The following is a 24,562-nucleotide window of genomic DNA, read 5'->3' on the forward strand; positions in this document are numbered from 1 at the left end:
ATACCACTACTGTGGAATAAGTTCAAAGTCCAATCGCAAGAGGGTGAGTGTCCATGCGCCGTCCAATAACGGCGCGCACTGGCCACCTGGCACTCAATATGCTGCTGTAGTGGTTTGTTTTCCAGACATGTGAGTATCTTTGAGCAGTGAAAGTTATTATTTATTTCTTTTTACTTGTCAGCAGTGATTTGTTTTCCACAGAGCTCTATGGTGCGAGCATTTTACTCGCATTTGCGATGAGCCTACGGCGGCTCCGCGGCGCAAGATAGCGGCTTACCGGTGACAGAGAAGTCCGACTCCAGGTCCAGTAGCCTAATTTCCTCTTTCGCTGGCGTCATGACTGCCCCGTAGTACCTGGACAGCCGAGCCATGGCGGCAAACAGGTATGTGGCGTGTCAGAGGAGAAACAAGCTGTTCACGTTTCTCTCTTTGTGGCAGGTAACGGTCCACAAACCTCACTGCATTTAAGGGACTGTTCTTATGAAGGGACTGTTCTTTACTTATGAAGGGGAGGAGGGTGGCTGGTTGATTTTTATTTTATTTATTTATTTTATTTTGATCCCCCCCTATGTTAATCACTTATTGATGCTGTTTTTGAAGTATGAATAAGTCAATAAGTAATTTATTCCATTGAAATATCAGTTTATCAGTGTAAAATCAGTATTATAGAAAAGTGATTTATCTTTTTATAAATGACAAAAGGCAAATCTGCCTAATATTTGCTGTGGTATCATGATACTACTCAGAACCGTGATACTTTCACTGGTATCGTACCGTGGGTCCTAATTTTGGTACCAAGACAAGACTAGATGTCACAGCCATTCCATTCGGAGTTGTGCAGTGAGGTGGCTCGGGTGCCGCTTAAAAAAGTGTTCCCCCACTGCTCTCTCAGAGGCCCAAAGTGTTCCCTAACTTCTAATTTTACAAATTAAGCACTGCTTGAGAGTTAACGCAAACTCCTGCTTATCACGATGAACCAACTCCCAATATTCTCATAACAGTAGTGCATGGAAAATCATGTTTTTCTATGCCCACTATTCTAAGATTTTAGTTAAAAATTGCTCCACATTCCCTCAGGACCAACACCAGTATGATAGGCATACGCAGAGGAGGACAGATACATAAACTGGCTTTGTACACAGATGACCTTATACTCCTTATAGCGGAGCCACATACTTCTATCCCCAACATTTTAGATACAATCTCAAACTTTGGTGATATCTCAGGATATAAGATCAGGCAGCTTTAGACTTAAATTATGATATATACCCTTTTAAGGTTGTTCGTGATTCTTTCACTTATCTTGGTGTGTGTGTGTGTGACTTGGGAATACAAGGACCTGTTTAAATTTAACTTTAAAGCAGCTCTAGAGAAAGTTAAACAGGATCTGACTCGGTGGTCAAATTTACTCCTATCCTTAGCAGGTAGGATCAATTCTATTAAAATGGTAATCATGCCTAGATTTTTATACCTCTTCCAAACAGTGCCAGTCTTCATTCCAAAATCTTTTTTTTAAGGATTTAGATAGACATATTTCTTCATATATCTGGAACAAAACAACCCCCCGAATACGTAAAGCCTTTCTGGAATTGCACAAGAGAGACGGAGGTCTTGCTTTACCCAACTTTCTTTTTTATTACTGGGCTACTAATATCCACAAAATAACCTTTTGGATGTCTACATTTAGAACGGGGGACGGCCCTATGTGGTCCCTAATGGAAGACCTCTCATGTCAACCGATGTCTCCAGTGGCACTAGTGTGTGCTCCTCTTCCTTTGAGCAAACATTATTTCACAAATATCCCAATTGTAAAAGGCTCACTGAGGATATGGACACAGTTTAGACTTCACTTTCAACACAAAGATGCCATTGCACACATGCCTATTATTTCAAATCCGTTGTTTCCTCCTTCACTCATGGACTCAGTGTTTCGTATATGGTTTCAAATGAATTTGAAATGTGTAGGTGATCTCTTTCATAATAATGTGTTTGCCTAGTAGTGTCAATATACAATATCCCTCGGCTGCATCTCTTCAGGTATCTTCACTCGCCGGAACTTCTCCTCTTTTCCATCCCCCCACCTTTGGATGGTATTGGGAAATGCCTTGATATTAACCCATATCTATGAGGACAGATTTCTAGACTGTATGACATTATTCAAGACATGGGGAAACCCCCTCTCGACCGCCTAAAGGGTTCCTGGGAGAAGGAATTTGGGGGTGAGATATCTGATGAGTCCTGGCACTCTGCAATTACGATGATTCACTCGTCTTCCATTTGTATTCGCCATGGCCTAATACAGTTTAAAATCTTTCACCGTCTACACTTAGGTAGAAATAGACTCGCCAAACTGTATCCAAATGTAGACCCAACATGTGTGAGATGCCATCAGGCACCTGCCACGCTTTTCCACATGTTTTGGTCATGCCCAGCACTGGCATTATTCTGGACCTCCATTTTTAAAACATTCTCTCATATGTGTGGAAAAGTTATTAATCCGGACCCCATTATTGGCATTTTTGGAACTGCCCCAGAAAGAGTAACATTTCCAAATTCTCAGTCAGAGGCTATAGCCTTCTCTTCCCTCCTAGCTCGACGTCTCATCCTTCTTAGGTGGAAGGCGACTACACCTCCATCTCACGCACATTGGGTTAAGAGTGTTATGTCCCACCTTAAGCTGGAGAAGTTTAAGTTTACCACACGTGGCTCCACTCAGAAATTCTTTACGATGTGGCAACCATTCCTGGATTACTTTGAGAAATAATTCCCCTCTAGCAATTTAGGATAGCTCCTGACCCCTCACCCCTACCTGAGATCTTTTAAGTTATTCTATATTTTATGGGACTAATTTTTTTATTATAATTATTGTTATCTAAATTCATTTTTATTTTTATCATTATTATTTTTATTTATGTATGTATTTATTTTAATTAATTAATTTTCTCCTTTTTCTGTATGTGTGTGTGTGAGTGTGTGTGTTAATATGTAATACTATAACACTAATAGTGAAGGTCATGTCATTATTGTCTGTATTGTGTTTATTGTGTTTGTTATGGAAACTCCAAATAAAAACAGTTATTAAAACAGCAAAAATTGCTCCACATTTGGATGAAAATGCAGCTAGTGAAAAGGAGATTATGATACTTTATTTAATATTCTTAATGTCGTCTTCACTTTCAATGTTCTCAATAGACTTTGTAGGAATAGCCCAAACTGACCAATCGCAGTTCTTACTGTGTCTACATAATGTCTCTATAGAGGCTGCAGCTGTAGTTACATTCTTGAGGAGGCGCACACCAGCTGTGGCGTAGCTATGTCTGCTACGTGCGTAGGCTCTGTAGCTATGTCGCACCTTAAGTAAGCAAAAGACTCAGGATTTCTATGGCTTATTGTGCCAGAAAGAAAACAAAGGAGCCACATTAACAAAGGAACCATTTAAACGTGGTGACTGTGACTCTTTTGTCATCAGGTCAAACACACACCTCTTTCGATGGTAATGACTTTGATTTCAATGTGGACTTAGCATCTAGTGCCACTGGTCTGCTCAGCTAAATGATGGCTTTGCCATGGCAACACTCGGCTCTCTGGGTCTCATACACTATGCCAGGGCTCATTTCCATGACAACATTATCAAAAATCTCAACCACCAACAGAGAGCTGCTTCAGCTTCAATTCAAAGCCGCCTGCTGCCCCTGAGTGCCCCCTTTTTTTGGCTAAGAAACTGAAACTAGAGAATGTTTGCTAATGTAATGACCAGCCCTTATGTACACACACACACACACACACACACACACACACACACACACATACAAAACAAAAACCCAGGTTAAGTTACATGCTTCCCACCAAGATCCCCTACCACCCCTCAAGCATAAAGCGCGCACACACACACACACACACACACACACACACACACAGAGGGCGTGACGTGTGTGTTACCTGGCTAGCAGTGATACAGTCAGTGAAGGCACTCCTCCTGGAGAAAAACGTAAGGAGCTGCTGCCAGCGAGAGGAGGAGGTGGATTGGGAGGAGGAGGCAGGAGAGGAGGTGGAGGGAGAGGAGGTGTGGGGAGGTGCCAGCTCCTCTGATGAACCCCGTTTGGGCCCCAGCTTCTGTTTGATTCCAAGCCCCGCCCCTTGACCCCCGGACGCCCCACCCACCCTTGCACTGCGGGGGTACAGGGTGTTGTTGCCGAAAATATAGTTCATCGTCTCTGCTGTCTGCTCTTCCCCTTAGACACACAAGAAAGAGTTCATGTTGTAGCGCTTCCCCACTGCTTCATCCCTAATTTCTCTCCTCTGATGCTTCGCTTTCTCTTAAGCTCTTAAGGTGTTGGCTGTCAAATACACAAGTCCAGCACTTCCTTATAATCTGTCACCAGTTTCTGATGAGGACTGTGATGCTATTTTCATCGTCTCTTCTCAGTTTTCTCTTATTATTAGCGCTTTCTTTTCCCTTTTCTTTTCTTCAGCTCCCTCAGGAGTGAGAGAGCAGCTGGCAGATGGAGAGATCAGGAGGAGGAGCTGGAGGAGGAGCTGGAGGAGGAGGTAAAAGGTGCAGGGCAGGTAGACAGAGTCCTCATAGAGTTGCAACATCAGTCGGTCCGTCGGGGTCTTTGTACATCCACTCATCAGTCCATCTGACCATCTGTCTTTGTTGTCCATCCATTTGTCCATCATCCCATCTTGTCTCTAGCCAGGAGAAATGTCCAACATCCGCATCTCTGGTAGTCCAAAATCTCCTCTCTTCAACTCCTTCCTCTCCTCTCTTAAGAGAGAAGACAGAGTGAGAGCGAGCGTGGGCCAAGTAACGACAGGATATGAGGATTGATTATTTAAGGGGGTTCACTCTTTCTCTCTGTCTTTCTCCACCCCACCTCTTCCTCCCTCCCTCCCTCCTCCTCTCTAGTCCAAGGAGATGACCAGTCAATCTCCCCTCTGTCACTGTGTGCGCTCCCATTAAATATGGAAGGAAGAAGGGAGGGAGGGACGGGTGGCTGGATTGATGAAAGGAGGGAGGTGGAAGGATGCAGGCGAGGAGGAGAGCATCTGAAGTAGGAGGATGGTTGGAAGAATCATTCTGCAACTCTTCTGTTTCTCCTCCTCCCCTCCCTCCTACATCTGTGATGTCGCTCCAAGTCTCACTCTCTCCTCTCGTCTCTCTCACTCAGTACAGTACATTATTTAGTCTCTCTTTCTCTCGCTCTCCTTTTTTCAACCTACCCCACACCCACTCTTTCTCTCTCTCTGCCTGTCTTTCAGCAAATTGTCTTTTCCAGTCTTTTATTGGAGCTGCAACCTGACGCCTCTCTCTCTCTCTCTCACTGTCAGATATCATTACTGGTACAAGCCACGCCCCTACATTCCTGCCAGCCAATGACAGACGCCCCCTACTCCAAATACACACACACACACACACACACACTGCCTCAAACATTCATGCACACACAAACATGCAATGATGCCTGTTGCAGGTTGAGGAGGAGACAAGGTAGAAAATGCTGAATGCCACAGAAGTAGACACTGAATGCTAGTGGTGGCTAGACAGATAACAAGATAAGTGTGTTTGTGTGTGTGTAGGTGTTCTCAGGTGTGTGTGTGTGTGTGTGTGTGTGTGTGTGTGTGTGTGTGTGTGCACATGTCTGTGTGTGTGTGTGGGAGAGAAAAGAGAAAAACCACAGTGAAATAATATGAGAGAGACGTTTATCCAGTTTCACTCAGTAACAATAATTTACACTGAAGCATTGAGCCAACAGATATGCTTCTAATGTGTGTGTGTGTGTGTGTGTGTGTGTGTGTATGAGTGTCAAAGTGCATGCATTAATCAGTTTATAAGTTTGTTGTTTATATATGTGTGTATGCATGTGTGTTTGTGTGTGCGGGAGAGGGATCTTCTCCTGAGGCTGTTTCCAGACACTGCAGCACCCAGCTCTCCCACACACTCTCTCACTCATGCACACACACACACATACAAACACACACGCAGACATACACGCACAGAGCACGACTCCAGAATGGAAAACAACAGGCTGTTGCTGGGCGCCGACTGAGATAAAAGAAAAGACAAGACAGGAGAAAGGAGAGGAGAAAGTAGACAACCGGGCTAGCAAGTGGCCTCGCAGCATGCTTCAAGCAAGGCATAAAGGCCTGGAGGCTTTAGCATGCAGTGAATTAGCTAGCATGTCTGGGCCAAAGGCAGGATAAGTTAAAGAGCATCCAGGCTTGTAGGTGCTAGCTTTATTGAGTGGCCTTGGCTGCGTTTCCTAGCTCACTACCACAAACTAAACAGAGCTATTATCTGCAGTATCCCCTAGTGTCTGAGGTGTATAGCTAGCCTACAAAGCTATCTTAGCCTCTCTGAGGATTAGCCACAGGTGGAGCAGGACCCCTGTCACAGCTTCTTCCTGTGTTTCCTTGGGAACTGTGTCTATGGCAACAGTTTTCCGAGTCCTGAAATACACCTGGTACTGGCTGACTAATGTGTTGTTTGCCAAGATCTGAAAGATGTCACTGAGATTTCTTCTGCTTTTTTTTTTTTTTTATTAACCTGATATGAAGAAACCTGCCTCATATGTGACAGGGAAATAGAGTGGGTGAGAGTGGGTGAGAGAGATTTTTAAGAGAAGTGTTCTCCTATTCTGGCTTGAAATCACTTTTGCAAAAGGCTTCTGTGACTAACACTTAACAGTATGAATATAAAATAGCTACAGACCGGCCAAGTTGTTTCAAGACTACAAAGGCTACATATATTAACAGTCCTACTTTATAAAGCTGCTACTAAATTATTATCTTGATGGCATATCCACACAAGAGAGCGACTGAGCAAAACGGGAAAGCTTGGCTGATGTGGATGGTAAAGTGGATTATGACTCACAACCTAGGGATTCCCAACAGCCAGCCTTGTAGCTGGAATAAAATGTTGGCATTGCATGTTTCTGCAAACCACAGATACGTTACATTTACATTTGTATGTTTCATATGTATCATGTCAAACTTTTGAAAGTGACATTGTTCTGATTAAATACATAGGCTAGGCTGATTTTGTCAATGGGAGCTGGAAGGGATGGTGGATGGTGTGACACCTCAGCAAGACAGCGCTAAGCTGCAGATTGCTGCAAACCACTGCTTGAGACCAACAAACAAAACAGGTTGTTTTATCAGCTAGACATCTCTGTCTCCAGCAGGGATAGCACCGCCAAAACCAGGCACTTAAGCCAAAACATGATCTTTTCCCATTCATTAGCAAGTGTTTTTTGTGGCTAAACATAAGCACAAGTTAACCACAGCACTGTCGAAACATATAGTTTTAACATGTCCACTACACATTAAGGTACAAATGTAATGTAGGTGTGGTTTGCAGAAAAGTAAAAGCCAGCATTTATTCCGGTGACTGGGTTGCAATAGCCTTGGTTAGCAAGTTAAGATTTTTTGACATTCAATTAAATACAGTTTAGAATAAGATTGTGCTGGATGAAAAGTATCAGTTCAAAAAAGTTTTTACAATTCATCACGGAGACATGAATGTCTAAACCAAATTTCATGGCAATCCATCAAAAGGTTGTCAAGACATTTCACTAAAAACTTATTAGATATAGTCTGGAAAAAGTGGTGGACTGACAGCGTTATCCCTAGAGTCATGCTGTTGGCATAGCTTAAAAAAAAGCTGTTTATGGTAATGTAACAGATAGATTCTTCCTGGTTAACAAGCTCTCTTGCACATGCAGTGTGATAATTGCAGAACACAACACTGAAGCAACCTGAGCTTCTCACAACACCCACAAACAGTAAGGACAGACCAAGACATCAATCATGTTATCTACGGTGTGAACACACAGTAAGAAGCTATCATCGGAGCTAGCATAAATTACAACTGGAACCATATCATTAGCATCTGCCAGTCACCCTCTACAGCCAGTGTGTCTGCAGCTAGACACCATGACAAAAAACACAATACTCTGACATGTCAGCTGACACAGCAACAATCCAGTGACACACTGTCTATATCACAACTACCCCTGCCTCCATGTGCCTCTCTCTTTCACTTTTTCCTTCTGTCTCTCCCTCTCTCACTCCAGTCAAATGTCAGCCCACGAATGCTGGCTCTATTAATATTTCAGGACCAATTAAATAAAAGCACACATCATGCATGTTTAATGTCTGACTGCTGAGAGAGCCAACTTTGCCCTTCCATCCTCTACAGGTATGCCAGGCTAGTGATAGATAGCCCAGCATACAAATGCAGTGTCCACTTTTTTTTTTAACAAACAATTTGCTTCTTCTCCTGCCCTGGCTGTGGTCCCACCACAGACTGACCCACAACCTATTTCGGATACCAGCTCAGCAGGCACCAGACAGTCTGACCCTGTAACCCAGTAACAATGCAGTTATGTATGTTTGTAATATGGACTTGAGGCTTCATTACTGATTTGAACATATTTGGTCAACAAGGTGGCCAACCGAAACTGAAACATGCCCTGTCATATTGTGCTAGCTTGCCGTTAACATGGCTCTCAATGAAATTGTCATGAATATCGGCTTTGTGTTGTCAACAACCATAAAGGGAAGCTAGTGCAGCTAGAGGCACTGTAAACCAGACGTCATACAGATCTATACTGCAGTCTATTCCAGTGGTTCCTAACCTTTTTGGCTCTCCCCCAGCCCTTCCATTAGATCCCTTTCAGATTGAGATAAGGACCATTTTGAAAAGCTATGTCAAGCTCCCCTGGTAAATACAGGGGATATAGAGGACTAAACATACAGCACTGCAAGGCACCAACTGCCAACAGGTCAGGTTCAATATTTAGCCTCTTAATTCGTGTTGGGGTGGGCTGGGCAGCTTTTCCTCTGCACAATATTTTTATAATCACAACAGATCAGATTACTTTGTGCATTATGAAGGGGTTGTTTGTTATGATGAATCCATACAGCATTACCATCTCTTTCTGCAGCTCCTCTGCAGGAGCTTTTAAAGCAAGTTTCAGTTCATTGTTTAGCTATTTAGCCCCAACTTTACTGTTCTGGTTCATTCTCACGGCTCTCATAGCAATGTTTTCAGCCACAGCGTGAAAAATCCACTGTGCGCTACCTGCTTAACACCAAACAGCCGACAAACAAAGTTAGCCAGTAGCTAATTAAAATACTAGAGTGTTAAGAGCCAGCTACATAGTTCCCTCACAATGTGACCTCATCCCAGAAGCCCCTGAGAGACCTTTGCATTGTATCTTAATGCAGAAGGGGTCAGCAGATCTTGAAGCACAAGGGTTTGATGGTAAGCCATGTGAGTCGACTCACGTGATTAAGAAGGGGTCAGCTGTTAGGTTTCAGGAACAAAACTCCTTAGTTAGTGTCAGGACAAGATTGCAGTAGTAACATCAGATGACTCACCTGACTAACTATTGAGATGACTAATGACTGAGTTCACAAAATAAATCAATGCTAATTTTAAGTTTCACACAGGACACGAACACCGGCCTTTTGGGTCAAGTCCTGTGCTTATTGGACCGATCTACCCTCTCACCTGCCCTAAGCAGACCTTTGCACTCTTTATACTAGATCTAATGCAATCCAGTAATGTTGCAGATGGCTTTACACTGGAGTTGGTTGAAAGCCTGGTGTGTCTCATACTAACCCTAACAGGTACCTCAGTAACATCGCCCGAGTGGCGTATTTTGATGCCCTGGGAATGAGACAAAGCTGTTCCTCAAGAGATTGTGGAGATCAAACAGAGCTGAAAGGAAAGTCAATATTAGACTTACATCCACCAGGTGCCACAAACATGACTCCAAATGGAAGATAATGTTACTCCTCTCTCTGCTCAATGCGTAAATAGGATACTACTTGCTAAAAAGTTTGCCAAATGAAATGAAAACATTGCAATGTGTCAGTTTCCACTGCCCCCAAGTGGCCAATGTAGTACTTACTGCAGGTTTAAACATCTGAAATTTATCTTCCTCCAAAGAGATAAAGGCAGTACTAGATGCCTTGCCATCTTTGAGCCTCTGTCAAGGTGATTACATACAGAAGGTTGCATATTTTGGCTCTAAATATCTTAATAACTATAAGCTGCTCAGTTCCTGAAGGGTCAGGCCAAGCCTGTTCCATGCTGCTACGTTAAACATTACAAATGTTGGTGATCTAAACAACTGGATCGAGTCCGTCAAGACAAGTTATTTCTAAAAATAATAAAGACACTGCTTTCTTAAAGATAATGAACATAAAGGAGAATTGTTGGGAGTTTGCTGAATGTACATGTAGAGTGGCTGGTTTGTCTCTTCAGCTCTCTTGCCGTCCATATTGAAGCAGAAATCACTATACACCTGTTAGACATTACAGTAAGTGCAGAGTAAAAGGTCTTACTGACTCCTAATTTCTGTTACTGTATCAGCAGGAGGGGAAAGAGATTCATTGAGGAGAAGTGACTTGGCCAACTGACATGTTGATTAACATCCAGCAACAAATCTGCCCTCTGTCTCTGTGTCTGTCTGCCTGCCCTGACCCTCTCTGTCTTTCCTTCCTTCCTAATTATCTGCATTAGCTTAATGACTAAGAGCCACTAAGGTCTCTGAGTGGCCTATGTGTATCTTACTGTTGGTGTGTTATAGAAAGACGGCAAGTGACTTTTTTATTTTTTCTCGTCAATCAGTCTCTACAGCAGATATAAATTTTGTCGATGATGTTATTTAAGCTAAGTCAATTATACTGCTGCAGCATCGGCTGCATTTCCTCTTCAGTCTGCCATAAACTGTGTAAAAAGTTTGTCAATAGTGATAACAGTATGCCCCGCGATTTCATTTATTGAGCCTCTTTACCGGCAATATTCAATCATTTAGCGATAATGCTTGCTATTTAACAGTTTGATTAATTCAGTTCAGTCAGATCTTGATTTGTGAAGGCACCACATTATGGTTATTCTTCTGCTTCTACTGCCTCCTGCAGTTTATATACTAGAACTACATCTACACCAATATGATCAGAAGAGATGGAAGAGGAAGCTGTTTCAGTTCTCCTCCCTCTCATATTTACTTTCTTCCCTTTAATCAGTCTTTAAGTAGGCTCAAAAAGGACTAAAAAGCAGCACAATTCACAGATGTTATGGGGCAGCCAACCAGATGATGGGTAAAAGACTACAAGTTAGTGCACAATATAAATTACTTCAGTTCTGATTATTAAATGCTGATGAAATTACAAGCTGGTCTATTCCTTTTGTCATCACCTCCATGTCAGACCGTGTGCACAGCACAAAAAGACACCACTTGCCTCATCAGACAAACATATCAACAATCACAGCATTAGGGTGCTCTTTGTTCACATGGTTTAGAGAAGCAAAACTGGAAGATACAAGAGCATTAGAGCTGTGATTGGTCCTGGCTTCAGGAGATCAGTGCAGTACTGAGGTTACAGTGAAGTAGATGTATGTTACATTATTTAGATAAAAGCAAAGAGTGAGTATGCTGCAGAACAGTCCTCTTAAAGATGCTATATATGCAGCATTTTTAATGTCAGTATAATGAGCATATGGTTGTATAATAGGTATAGGTATAGGTATAGGTATAATTTCCATAAACAAATGAGACTTTGCAGATAAACACTGTCTCACATTTTAATGGTATTTTTTTCTCTAAATGAAACCATGAAGCTCCTTTAAGTGGATATTAAATGTATCCCTCTGAGCTCAGCTGCCTTCCCTGCAGTCTACTTTTTATTTGACTATAAACATGTTGGAAGTTAATTTTCCTTCAGTTTTCATCTTGCACCATCTGCCACTCAGACCGCTGGCACTGCAGCTCCATTTGCACAGAGGAAGAGTGTCTTATTAAGGCTGTCTGTCTTATTAACTAATTATTGATGCAAAATATTTCTGTGGGGTGTTAATTTCTAAGAATTTCAGCCAATGCAACAATTTTCTTGAGATATCTGCAGAACTGTCTCACAAAACTAAAATGATTCAAGCGTAAAAAACGAACTGCATGCTCAAACAAACTGAAATTCAGAGACGGAACATGACTGAAACCCAACATCATGTCACAAACGAACAAAGCTACGAATGCATGCAATGGGCACAGAGGCGGGATTACCTGGTAGTAGGAGTGACTGTGTGAATAGAGGGAGGAGAAAGGCGGGGCTGGGACTTCATTCAGCCTCTCTCCCTCTTGGTGAGGCCACGCCTCGTCATCAAAGGGAACCTCAGGTGATTCTACCTACGATGTACAGACAGAGCTCAGCATGGTGCAACACACACACACACACACACACACACACACTGTGGCACACTTATATGTAAGATGCACTGCAGTCTGATTATTGCAGATGGCAGCTTGACTGTAACACGGTCATTACAACTCTTTTCTGCACCAGTAACCATCTCTGTGTTCCAGGTCCTTTATTCAGGCTTGAGCAGGAGGTCACTGACAATCAAGGAGCATTCATATATTCAAATATTCTGCCTCACTTTTTCACATTACCTGAAGGCCACCACAGGCTCACCGTAGGGAGAGTTGATGAAACTGGTATTCAGTTGGTTGCAAACTGCAAACTCACCACTAGATGCCATTAAATCCTACACACTGCACCTTTAATGCTATGTTCATACCACGAGCGACACAGCAACAGGCTACAAGTCATTTTCAGTGGAAGTGACATGAAGCTACAAACTGACACCTGGCACTTGTCACTGTGGATGGGCATGATGCACTACAAATCAAAGTTAAGCTAGCCTCACCTTTTTTCAACGCTCGAATGACGCTGTGAAGTGTCTACCAATCATGTTTTTTATTCTAGCTGTAGTACTGTGGTATTTCGCTTAGCTAGCTGCCATGCTATGCTAGTTTTTTGTGAATTGCTGTGCACACGGGGATACAATGGGGCGGCCAAATGGGAAGATAAAAGGAAAAGCATAGATTTTTTTTTAGCCAAATACAAACTTTAGATAATGTTCCATTGAGGTGCTTTGTGGCAAGCAGCAGACACTCACAAGCATGTGACACCTGAGCAACACTTCAACAGCAACTCTGCGACAATGTAGCTAGTCATGATGTCGCTCGTACTTGTATTGTGAACACAGCATAAGGCTACTTAGTAAAGTGTGTAACAACTATGTGAATGACAAAATAGCAATTTTATGCTTTTATGGGCAAAAAGAAAAACAATCTTATTTTTTTTAAAGGAGTCTGAGTTTGTATAATCTAGTCATTTGTAATACTATAAATTGGATTTGGTTACGGTCTTATGGTATAACAAATAATTGCGGTGGTTTGGTTTTGTAGTTTCATAATTTTTTATATATATTAAGCAGTTCTGTGGCATAATATTTTTTATATTATACAACATATGCCAAAAAAATATCTGATTTTTAATATTTTTTTTCCAAATAATTATGGCATTTTGGCTTTGTTGGGCAGAGTAGATGAGGAGAAAAAAAATAGGTCTTCAGTGCACTATTTTTAAAAACAAGTAAATGTTACGTCACAACGCATGATGTTACATGCATGGATTATTTATATGATGTATGGAGAAGAGAACATAAATGTGCACTTAATATAAATTACAGAGTGCAAGACGAAAAAAGTGCAAGGTGTGTGTGTGTGTGTGTGTGTGTGTGTGTGTGTGTGTGTGAGAGTGAGTGAGTGAGAGAGAGAGAGAGAGAGAGAGAGAGAGAGAAGGGAACATATACATGGGGAGAACAAGGTGGCAGGTCCATCTGTCACAGAAAAGCTAGCCAGATCCAGCACCTGTGGTCTCTCTCTCACACACACACACACACACACACACACACACACACACACACACACACACACACACACACACACCAAACCATTTGGAGAGGAGAAGTTCTCAAAATAACCTTAATACCCAAATACACCAGCAGCAACACACACATTCACCACAGTACCTCATCACAGCTTTAATATAGTCAGACACATGATGAGCAGCTGAAGTGGATCTGTTTGTGTACAGCGATGATGATGAAGATGCTGTTAGGGGACCTGGACCTCTAAGCCACGACCATTAAGCAAGAGAAACCTCAGTGCTACTAGAGGAATGAAGTTGCAGTCCAACAAAGAATACAGCCTAAAACTCAAAACCCTTTCGCTGTATTTCCACAGACAATAAACATTTACTGTACTCTGTTGAGGCACAGACAGAGATCACAGATAGAAAGATATTGATTGATGGATACAAAGATAAACACATAATTCCATCTATCAATATCAACACACATATGGACCTTTCAAGCCCCCTCAGTGATTAAAACACTGATATGTTTAGAAGTGACAGGAAGCCACAAGGTGGAGCTACACACCAACATTTCCTTGCCACAGTGACAAACTTCAGTTGTGTCCGAGGCTTTTTCCAGCAGACAAACTTTGAACTGTTGGTGACTGACAACTGAGTCAGTGCAGAGACAAACGGATGACAGTGTATAATGACTTGGTGTATATCTGACACACCACTAATATGCACACTCCTCAGCTCAGAGTGCCTGCAGCATGCTGAGGGCTGTTGTAACTTTCCCCAATACACACACATACAAACACACACACACACACACACACTACTACTGACAACGTAAAAGTTGATTTAATGAAAATAATACATTAACTGATAATCACTCATGCCAGAATTTTGAAAGGATGACATACTAGCGGGGGTAGACACAAATAAAAAAGATGCAAAAATGACAAAAATGAGAGAAGACGATGAAAACAAGAGGAAATTAAAGAAACTGAGAAACCCTGGATATTTGAAATCTTGTTTTATGATGTCTGTCAGCTGCTTTAGAATTAATGTAAAGCCTCCTGTGGGTTAAGGCTTGAAAAACTGGGATTTTTCTTCAGAGAATGACAGAGAAAATCTTTGTGTTAATGGCACTTTCATCACCGTCTTTACTACCAAATAACTCAATGTGGTAGCAAGTAATTTGATATTACTAATTGGCATATTGTTATGTAAGTCTAATGGACTGTGGGCCTTCTTTTGTTAGATCCCACATATAAAAGCCCATTTATTATGGTTTACCAGACACCACTTAAACCTCCAATTCAAAAAACATGGACATAAAGTAGAGCACAATACTTCAACAAACGATAACAAACACATGATGGAGCATAATGAGGTGTGTGTCTTTGTCTGAGTGTTGGGGAATGAGTGTACAGTGTGTGCATGTGAGGGGTGTGTGTGGCCAGAGCTGTGTACGAGTTTGGTGATGTAAGCACTAATCTGCAGACAGATACAGCCCAATCAACCAAAATAAAAAGATTACCAGGCTATGCCGTGCGATTATGAGTGTGTGTGAGAGAGATAGAAGGGGGCAAAGAAAGAGAGACAAAGAGAGAGGGAGCCAGACAGGCACAGACCGAGTGCAGAATAGAGATAGTAATGGGCCTCATTACTAAAAAATGGGACAAGGATTCGGCTGAATCCCTGCATGCACAGTTCTGCAAAAGTATTCTCCTGGTACAAAGAAAAGCTCTGTGCATGGAAGGAAATTTAGGCCAGTATCCTTGACTTCTAAGTACTTTCAAAAAAGACCTTTTAAATTCTGGAGCCACACTGAAACAGGTCTCCTTACTTCTGTGTGCACTTGAACTTGAAAAGGAGATGCTTCCGCCACCTTGCTGAGTAAAGCCAAAAGCTTCAAAAATAGACACTGATGGCATTAGATCTGATATTAGACCGAATTCTGAATAAATTACGACACAATCACAATAGACATGAAGCACTTCACTGCTGCTGGCTGAAAGTCTTTTATCTCTGACATGTCATCTTCTCAGGGACTATGACAAACAGGCTTAATTTAAGCTTGACTGCATTATAATTTTATCAGTTCACCCAGTGGTGCTTAAAAAAGGTTTCTAATGCCCAAGGTTCTGCAAAGTCATTTCAGAGTCAACTTAAAGGAGAACTCTGTGATTAAACCGTAAACAAAAGAGAAGCCCGACAACAAAAAATCAAAACACAGGTTGGCAGGCCTCTCTCCTAAAAATTACAATATATACTTCTTATTTGCAACAGCAGCTATATTCATACATAAATGTAATGCTGTCCAGGCTACATTTTTTACATTGTAAACTAATGTTGGTAATTGTTAATGATTGTATCTGCAAAATATTTAAAGTGAAAGGATCAGTAAAACGACACATTTAATCTTGTTTTCCACATTTTCCACCCTTGCAAAAAAATACCTGCTCGAATCAAGTGAAGGATGATTTTTTTTTAAAAAAGCAGAAATACTCTATTACAATTACGGAAAGATTCTGGTCATGGCTGTGTCCGAAATGCCATACTAAAATGCTATTTAGCAAGCTAAAACAGTATAGGAATTTTTTTCAGTATGTTCGAAACCGTACTAGAAAATGAATAATACATAAATAGCAAACTATTTTTGGTGAAATATTATAGTATGCAAACACTTGACACACTGGACGGCATAAATATCCCAAAACGCAATGTGGTAGACGACAACGTTCACAACAGACAATGGCTGATGGTGTCTGTAACGTCAAGATTTTTTTAAAATTGCCTGTAGAGCTGAGGCTTGCACAGGTTAGTATGATTAAGCCTCTGCAACCAGGAAGTGATGTGGTAATTACTGTACAGCTCAGTGCGTCTGAAAAGATACACACTACTGTTTATTCACACAAAAGTAATTATTTTTATTACCTCCAGAAAACAAGCTTTTCCATCTCATGATAACGAGATAATCAACCAATTATCATGAGTTAACAAAGCTTGTTTTCTCAAGATAACAAAATAATCAACTCATGATCTCCAGTGGACGCCATGAAACAAAATAATGAAAGTATGGCCATTGTCAGCCTCTGAGGATTTCGGACGCAGAGAGAGTCAGCGGTGACTTAAGGCACGAGAAATAGGTATTTAATTATCAATATTTAAGCAAAACCACAGTCTTTCCCTAACCCTAACCAAAGTGTTTTTCTTAACCACATTCAGGATGTGCACAAGCTGTGGTTTCAAAGCTCACAAAGCATACATTCCCAACAAACATAATCAGGGCAGCAATTACATTACTGGTAAAACAAACAAGTAGAATGTAAACAGGGTTGGGACTGGAACATATTCACCCTCCAAAATTGATATATAGAGACATTAGACAACAAAACACAGGCATATAAAATGTTTTTATATTGTTCTGGTGCTGGTGAAAGGCTGTTTACAGAAATAGTATTTTGTAAACACAGCAGGCAACCTGGGCTGTTGTTTCAATTATGATCAATCAACGCTGTGCCTCAATTATGTATGAGTATACCTCAAAATTTATGAGCTCAAAAAGGATCCATTGGGCCTTTGAGTCAAAACATAAATATTACCCAATGGTTTCAGAGAACAGCAGTAATATCTGGTGCAAAGTTACTCTGACATGTGAAATGACAGACAGACAAAATCTCTTGGGCGAACATGATGTAAGAGTGAGCCCTGAGCCATGTGTGTGTTTCTTAAACAGAAGCAGGCAGGTAGACAGTGCCAATGTGATGGAGGACAGATTGACAATGTCAGTGTAATGTGTGTGTGTGTGTGTGTGTGTGTGTGTGTGTGTGTGTGTGTGTGTGTGTTGTTTGGCATACTGATGAAAGAGCCAAAGCCTTAGTTACCTGAGCGGGCGTGATGTGTGTGTGAGTGACGTATCCGTGAACATGCTGAATCTGAGACAGCTGCCGCTCTGCTACCTGAACCAGCTCCGCGCCCCGTAGGTCACCGTGGCGACCGAGAGATCCGTCCCTCCCCAGTGATCGTTCCCTTTCTCTCTCCATGGTCCCGGCGGCCCCTCCATCTCTCCTCCAGGTTCCCCCTTCCCTCCAGGTCCCCACTTCCCTCCCCTCTCTCCCTAGGGTTCCCCCGTCCCTCCCCAGGGTCCCTGTATCCCTCCCCAGGGTCCCTCCGTCCCTCAGTTCTCTGGCTACTCCCATTGGGTGCTGATGGCAGGGATGTTGGTGGAGTTTTGGGGCACCTGGTGATGCCCCTTCCTCTTCTTGATACCGATACTTCTATAGTGAGAAAAGAGGAGGAGGAGTAGAGGACACCAGATGGTGAAGGCAAGGAGAAAGACAAAGCAAGAGTGACAGAGGAAATGACAAAGAAAAAGAGGATGAAGAGGTTTGGGATGAAGAGGTGTAAGAAGATAGGCAGGAAGAAGGAAGAAAAAAGACAGAAGAAAAAGGAGGTTAGTTTAGAGGCAGAAAAGATTTAGTCAGGCTGGAAAAGAAGGATTAGTGCAAAATTGCATTCGGCATAAAAGAGCATAGCAGAGTGTGTTGTATGAGTGTGTGTGCGTGCATGTGTGTGTAATGAGATATTTTTATAGTACAGTTTTTGTGTGTAAGCACATGGGGCAGTCCAGGTGTACACCCAGCATGGTAGTAATTGTTTCCTGAGCTTCCTGTACTGTACATACGTGAATGCACAAACACACACACACTTAAAACAAACAAACAAACAAATAAATAAACACACACACACACACACACACACACACACACACACACACACACACACACACACAGGACTTGAAACAGAAGGTTTTAGGCAAAATGAGACGCAAAACTGAATGAGGACAGGGAGCGAGAGACGAGCCTGCCTTGGGGAATTACTGTTTATTCCTCTCCTCCTCATCTCTCTACACCTTCATCATGCCTCTTTCCCTTTCACAACTCAGACTCGCACTACAGTAAGCCTCACTGTTTACTCTCCCTCGTCTCCTTCCCCATTCCTGCGCACCCTCCCTTGCTTCCCTTCATCTTTTCAAAAATAATATTTGATGTTTCTTTCTGCTTTACTGGACAGAGTAAAGTGGAGAGAGTCAGTGAAGCTGAGGAGGGGGAGGAACGACGGGTCCCGAGCTAGTTTTGAATCTGTGACATTGTGGTTACATGGTGTGCAACTTAGCCAGCTGAGCAGCTGAGAGGACGGCCCCTGCTGTACACTGAAGGCACACTCGCACACATCCAGGTACACTGATGAGTTGAATCAAGGTAAAACCCTTTACTCCTCATTTATTTTTCAATTTACATGTAAAGGGCAGTACGGTGGTGTGGTGGTTAGCACTGTCGCCTCACAGCAAGAGGGTTGCCGGTTCGATCCCGGGTGTGGGAGCCCTTCTGTGCAGAGTTTGCATGTTCTCCCCGTGTCAGCGTGGGTTCTCTCCGGGCACTCCGGCTTCCTCCCACAGTCCAAAGACATGCAGATTGGGGACTAGGTTAAGTGATAACTCTAAATTGTCCATACGTGTGAATGTGAGCGTGAATGGTTGTCTGTCTCTATGTGTCAGCCCTGCGATAGTCTGGCGACCTGTCCAGGGTGTACCCTGCCTCTTGCCCAGTGTCAGCTGGGATAGGCTCCAGCCCCCCCGCGACCCTCAAGAGGATGAAGCGGTTAGAAGATGAATGAATTTACATGTAAACCAATCAGAAGAGGAGACACTGATAAAGAGAAGCTGATGAGTTGGAGAAGGGTTTTTAAATTTCTGAGGCAAATGGGATGTTGATTCTCTGACCATATCAATGCCAAGATAACAATGTAATTTAAGGGCACACACAGCTAATATATTATAGTCACAAAACACCCCATTCAAGTAGAATCTAGTTACTCATTTCAGGTATTGTACTCACAGCTTGACTCTAACCCAAGGTTAAAGGGACACTTGATTCCAAATGAAAGTGGCAATGTACACTGTGTCAAAAGCCCATTTAAAGGATTTGCAGCACTCACATGGTAAGACTATCTGTATCCCAGCTGAACACTATATGGAGAGATACGTCAGTTGAGAAACTGCAAGCCTTGAGATGTCAAAACAAGTGCTGTGTCAATTTTGAGTAACACATAGCCATGTTAAACAGAATGGAAATGGGACACTAAATACATCAGGAAAACCAAGCCTTGCATTTTTTTTGTACATGCAAGTTTTACATTATATGAGAATCAGTTGCAGCAGGTGCATGCATGCATGTCCATACAGTGTGCATTTATCAGCTTAAATATGCATGACTTTGATACGAAAACAGAGTGACAACATCCTTATATCCACTCTATAGAAGTCAAAAAGTGACCCAGTTTAGCTTGATCATACAGTTAAACACTGGTGTATAATGTAATCGTTGCTGCAGCCCCTGTGATGTAATAGTTTCTTGTTAATTTAATAATATGTATAAAATAATTATTGCAATGTCAGGTTAAGAGGGAATTTTTCATTGCATTCTGGCAAGCAGTGATTGCATCATCACTTCTTCATTTGTTGTTCCGTCACATACTGATCAGGTGAATGAAGGAGAAGTCACGGATGTCCTATTACTTTAATGTATCATTAAAATTTCTGCCATGAATTAGAGATCTACATATATAGGTGAAGGAAGAGGCTGAAGAGATACTTTTTACAGCTTGACACAACTGAGAAAATGTGCAGCTTCATGCAAAGAAACGTGTCTTAACGTACTTTTTATACACGTTATACATTAGCATAGGGTGGCAGTGTTGTAGTCAAGACCACCGAAACCAAGACAAAGTCATGACCAAGACCAGAGTATATCAAAAGTGATACAAGACCAAGATCTTTAGGGAATGAGACCAAGTCAAGATCAAGACCAGACCAGTAAGAGTCCCACACTGCAGGACGCACTAGCAAACCATAGGCACTCCTCAAATTCATCTAAAAGATCCACTACCCATAATAGAAAACAACCAACCTCACTTCTTCTATTGCCATATAAAGTAAATGTATAAATGTATAAGTGCACCATGGGACCTCATAAAATAATCTAAAGGCACTGCAGAGGTGAATTTTATGTAAGGAAATTTCCCTTTGTTTTACATGAGCAAATAACAAACATACACAAATGCGCCGAAATCAACTTAACCATATTTATTCAACACTCCTTTTTGCACAACTACACAACTTAATGATTGCCTCACAGTTGTAGTATTGACTTAAGTCAGCGTTTCTGAGTTGGAGTGAGGTTTAGGTTGAGTTGTTATAGAGAGCTGATAATTCAATAAGCAAAGCCGAACCAATAACACCATTACACAAATACAGCCTGCAGCCTAAGAGGAGATATACTGTAGATAGATTAGCCTCCCCTACAGAGAGCCAGACAGCCTCACAGTTAGCCCCATTAACATGACATTTGACCTTTTGGCTTGCTATCTCTCTAGGTAGCCAACGGCAAGCCAGAGCTGATTTCCTTGGGAGTGTACTTAATCAAAAGCCTGTATTCACAATCACACTGCGGGGGTCATGCATTTAGTTTAGAGTAAAGAGGTTAGGTTAGGTTGGTGGTTCAGATAAGGGGATCAGGCATGTAGAGGTAATGGTTCAGGCTAGGGGCCAGGGTATGAATGAACTTAAAACAAGTGTGCCTATGTGATTTATCATACAGCTCCCCCTGTGTCTCTAAATCAGTAACTACAGAGCTCACAGTCTTAATTAAATGTCTTTCCCAAGAGATACATTTTTGTTCTCAAGCCCTGACTGATAAAGAAACAGTTACTGGTATTCCTCTTGTCATGGGCTATTTAGTATCAAACCTTAAGTATCATTGATATTAAGGGCTTTACACCAGTTGATTCAAGATATGAGATCGATGCATGACATTTCCAAACTCCTGCTTTAACGTCCATTTACTGACAGCACACTTACTGGATTATCAGCAAAAGATGACAGACACCTTTAAGCAATATCACTACATTTGACCCTCCGCTGCAGCTGACTGTCATCTTGGTCAGAGACAAGATGCAAAATCTATTTTGGAAATTGTGTTTTGGGGCAGGGAGTGGGTGGCTGCTTTGCACAGGAGAGCACGTCTGTGCAGAACAGTATCAGCTAATTCCTGTGAATTCAAATAGACGTGGCTGTGCGTGTGCTCTCTCCCCTGCCTCCCCTGCTGCATACTTTAACCTCATTTAGACTGGGATCGGGAGTAAACACTAAATGAACTCATCTGAACCCGTCTCATGACCTTCAGCGCATTTCATTTCCTCTCTGCCTCTCGGCCTGATCTTTTCATTCACTGTCGACTTGCTAATTAGTCAGAAATGCCTCAAAATAATCTTGAAAGCAGCGGTTGAACGGCCAGGCACTAAGACCCTGAAGAGACCCTGGCTCACACTGTTGTCACAACACTGCTGCTACTGCCCTCTGCACTCACACACACATACGCAGACGCACACATGCACACACACACACACACACACACACACACACACACGGAGTCAGCCATAATCCTATATTTGGCGTTTAATTTTCACATGGCACAAGAACACCTCTGAATGAATTAACGCATGAATGGACAAAGACACAAAATATGTCTCTTTCTACATCACAGTGTGTGCATGTGTGTGTGTTTCTGCTTGCTCAACTAGCAAGAGCAGAGCTTTCCTAATCAGGACTGTGCCTGCAGATAGCCTGCTGAACACTTACACACACACACACACACACACACACACACACACAAGCACGCACAGACACAGAGACACGTACGCGTGCACACTGTTGCTGTCATGTGTTAGTGTGTCAGCCAGTCTTGCGTAGCCAGAGAAACGTGACTAGATTGGGAGCAGATTCAGCATCCTAGTACATGTCTATGTGTTCGTTTGTATCTGTGTGTGTGTGTGTATTGCTTTGTATCTGTGTGTGTATGTGTTGGTTTGTATCTGTGTGTGTGTGTGTGTGTGTGTGTGTGTGTGTGTGTGTCAGAGTAAAGCCAGGCATTAGTCACGCTTGGTGAGATATGAAAGAGCAGGGGATCCTCTGCCGTAAGGGACTTCTCACACACACACACGTGCCTTCATCTCTTTCTCTTTCTCTGTGTCTTTTCATTCTCTCTATCTCCCACATCACGCTCTCTCTCATGCCTTATTGGCATCAAGTACAAAAGTACTTATTGCCAAAGCAAGAACCACAGATAACAGCTGATGACCGGATTCATTTAGCAACAATAACACTGTGACTGCTACAAATACAAATGGTTTGAAGTCAGCCAATCACAATCAGAGGGAACATCTGCCAAAGGACTTGCTTTTTCACAGATTTCAGTGACATCCCAACAGTGATAGTCTGTGTTTTACTGCATGTGGACACATTTTCTTCCCCATCTATACTATAATTACACATTTCTGAAATATAATAATAATAAATATAATAAAATTCTGAACGTGCCAGATACTATATGGTGATGTAATATCACTGAATGGTGGAGGGCTGTGGAGAAAATCAGGTCACGGTAAGAGTTATAAATGCGCCACTTGGACGGGGTATTTGAATTTCAGAAAGCTTAAATTCAGGGTTATTAAAAACTTTACCAGTATCCACATGAGATTAAAATCTAAGATCAACAAAAAGTTGAAATCTTTTTTAAACTTCTCAAACTTTGCTTGGACATGTGAATAGAAAAAAAAAAAAAAAACAGCAGCAGAAATTTAATAATTTAAAATGTAATGAAAAACACTCAGCCTAAATTGGCAAAAAAGGAATTCTTGATAATTAAATCGAAAGTATATGATAAATACTTTCAATACATCTGAAACATTTGATCTAACAGTTTGAATATGTAAAAGGGAGTGCACAAGTCTCCAAAGATCTGAGAAAGAGAAAACCTTAAGTGACTTCACCAGGGCTTCAGTCAGTTAAGTGTCTTCGGTAAAAATAAACGGACCTGAGCAGAAATAGAGGAACAGATTCATTTATTTTGAATGTGTTGAAATGTCTGACCCAGTTAAGGTGTGTTTGATTTATCTTCTTAGGCACTTAAACAGCCTCAGCAATGGACACATTGCTGGCAAGGTAAAATGGATGTAGCTCACCCTCATGTATATAAAATGCACTCTCCTCTCTCAGTGTATGTGTTGCACCTGTCTGTTATGCTTGTCTCTCTTCTCGTATCTTACAACACTTTTACAAGTGATTTTAGTCAAACTTAATACTGCCTGTTTTCTGTGTCAGTGTCGGCTCACTCTATAGGCCTAAGTATCGCTTGGATTTTATAAAATTCTAATGACAACTCAGGAAATTTACTTGAGTGAGAAAAGAAGCTAAAATATGCTGGAAGAAAAAAAAGACTGTTATTTTCAGCCCAGTTAGCCTGCCATAGACTGTTTTTTTAAGCCAAAAGTAAGTTAAGAAAAATATAATTATTCTTTATATTACCATAGATAAGTTAACTGCTTTCCACTTGTTTTTGTATGAGTTGGCAGCACTAACTTTAGCTGATTGTGGACCACAACTACAAAACGCTGAATTATTCTACTGTGCTGCTTTCCTGCAACATAGCATGACGCTCCAGTATTTAGTAGTTGCAGTCATATTACCCCATTATTTCATGGAATTGTTATGTATATGTGATTATTTTTATGCAGTTACAACATCTTATAGCCTTTTGTGACGCTTTTTTCCATTTTTGAGTGCCAACCATAGTCCACCACATTGTAAACTGTCCTGATGAACAGCATGTCCACACTTCACTATCAGTATTCAACAATAATGAATTCCTAATCTTGAATTCCAGACTGGTTCCAATTCAAAACCTGTGCTCAATACCCAACCATCCACTTATGCATGATC

At 41.7% G+C, this 24,562-nt stretch overlaps 1 protein-coding gene across 4 annotated transcripts in view; it reads right to left on the bottom strand.

Annotated features, from left to right (window-relative positions):
* LOC125895515 (discs large homolog 1-like protein) overlaps positions 1-24,562 on the bottom strand; it is a 134,824-nt gene that overhangs the window by 81,321 nt on the left and 28,941 nt on the right. For 2 of the 4 annotated variants that reach the window (XM_049587411.1, XM_049587414.1), the window contains 2 exons: positions 17,610-18,002; positions 12,075-12,197 (listed from right to left, as the gene is read on the bottom strand). The exons of 1 other annotated variant lie outside the window; for it this stretch is intronic. In XM_049587411.1, the coding sequence (XP_049443368.1) occupies positions 12,075-12,197; positions 17,610-18,002 (516 nt within the window). Of the gene's footprint in view, positions 1-3,939; positions 5,289-12,074; positions 12,198-17,609; positions 18,003-24,562 lie in introns of those variants that run through there. One more of the 4 variants, XM_049587415.1, reaches the window with a different exon arrangement.

This window comes from Epinephelus fuscoguttatus, linkage group LG10 (genome assembly GCF_011397635.1).
Source record: "Epinephelus fuscoguttatus linkage group LG10, E.fuscoguttatus.final_Chr_v1".
NCBI lineage: Eukaryota > Metazoa > Chordata > Actinopteri > Perciformes > Serranidae > Epinephelus > Epinephelus fuscoguttatus.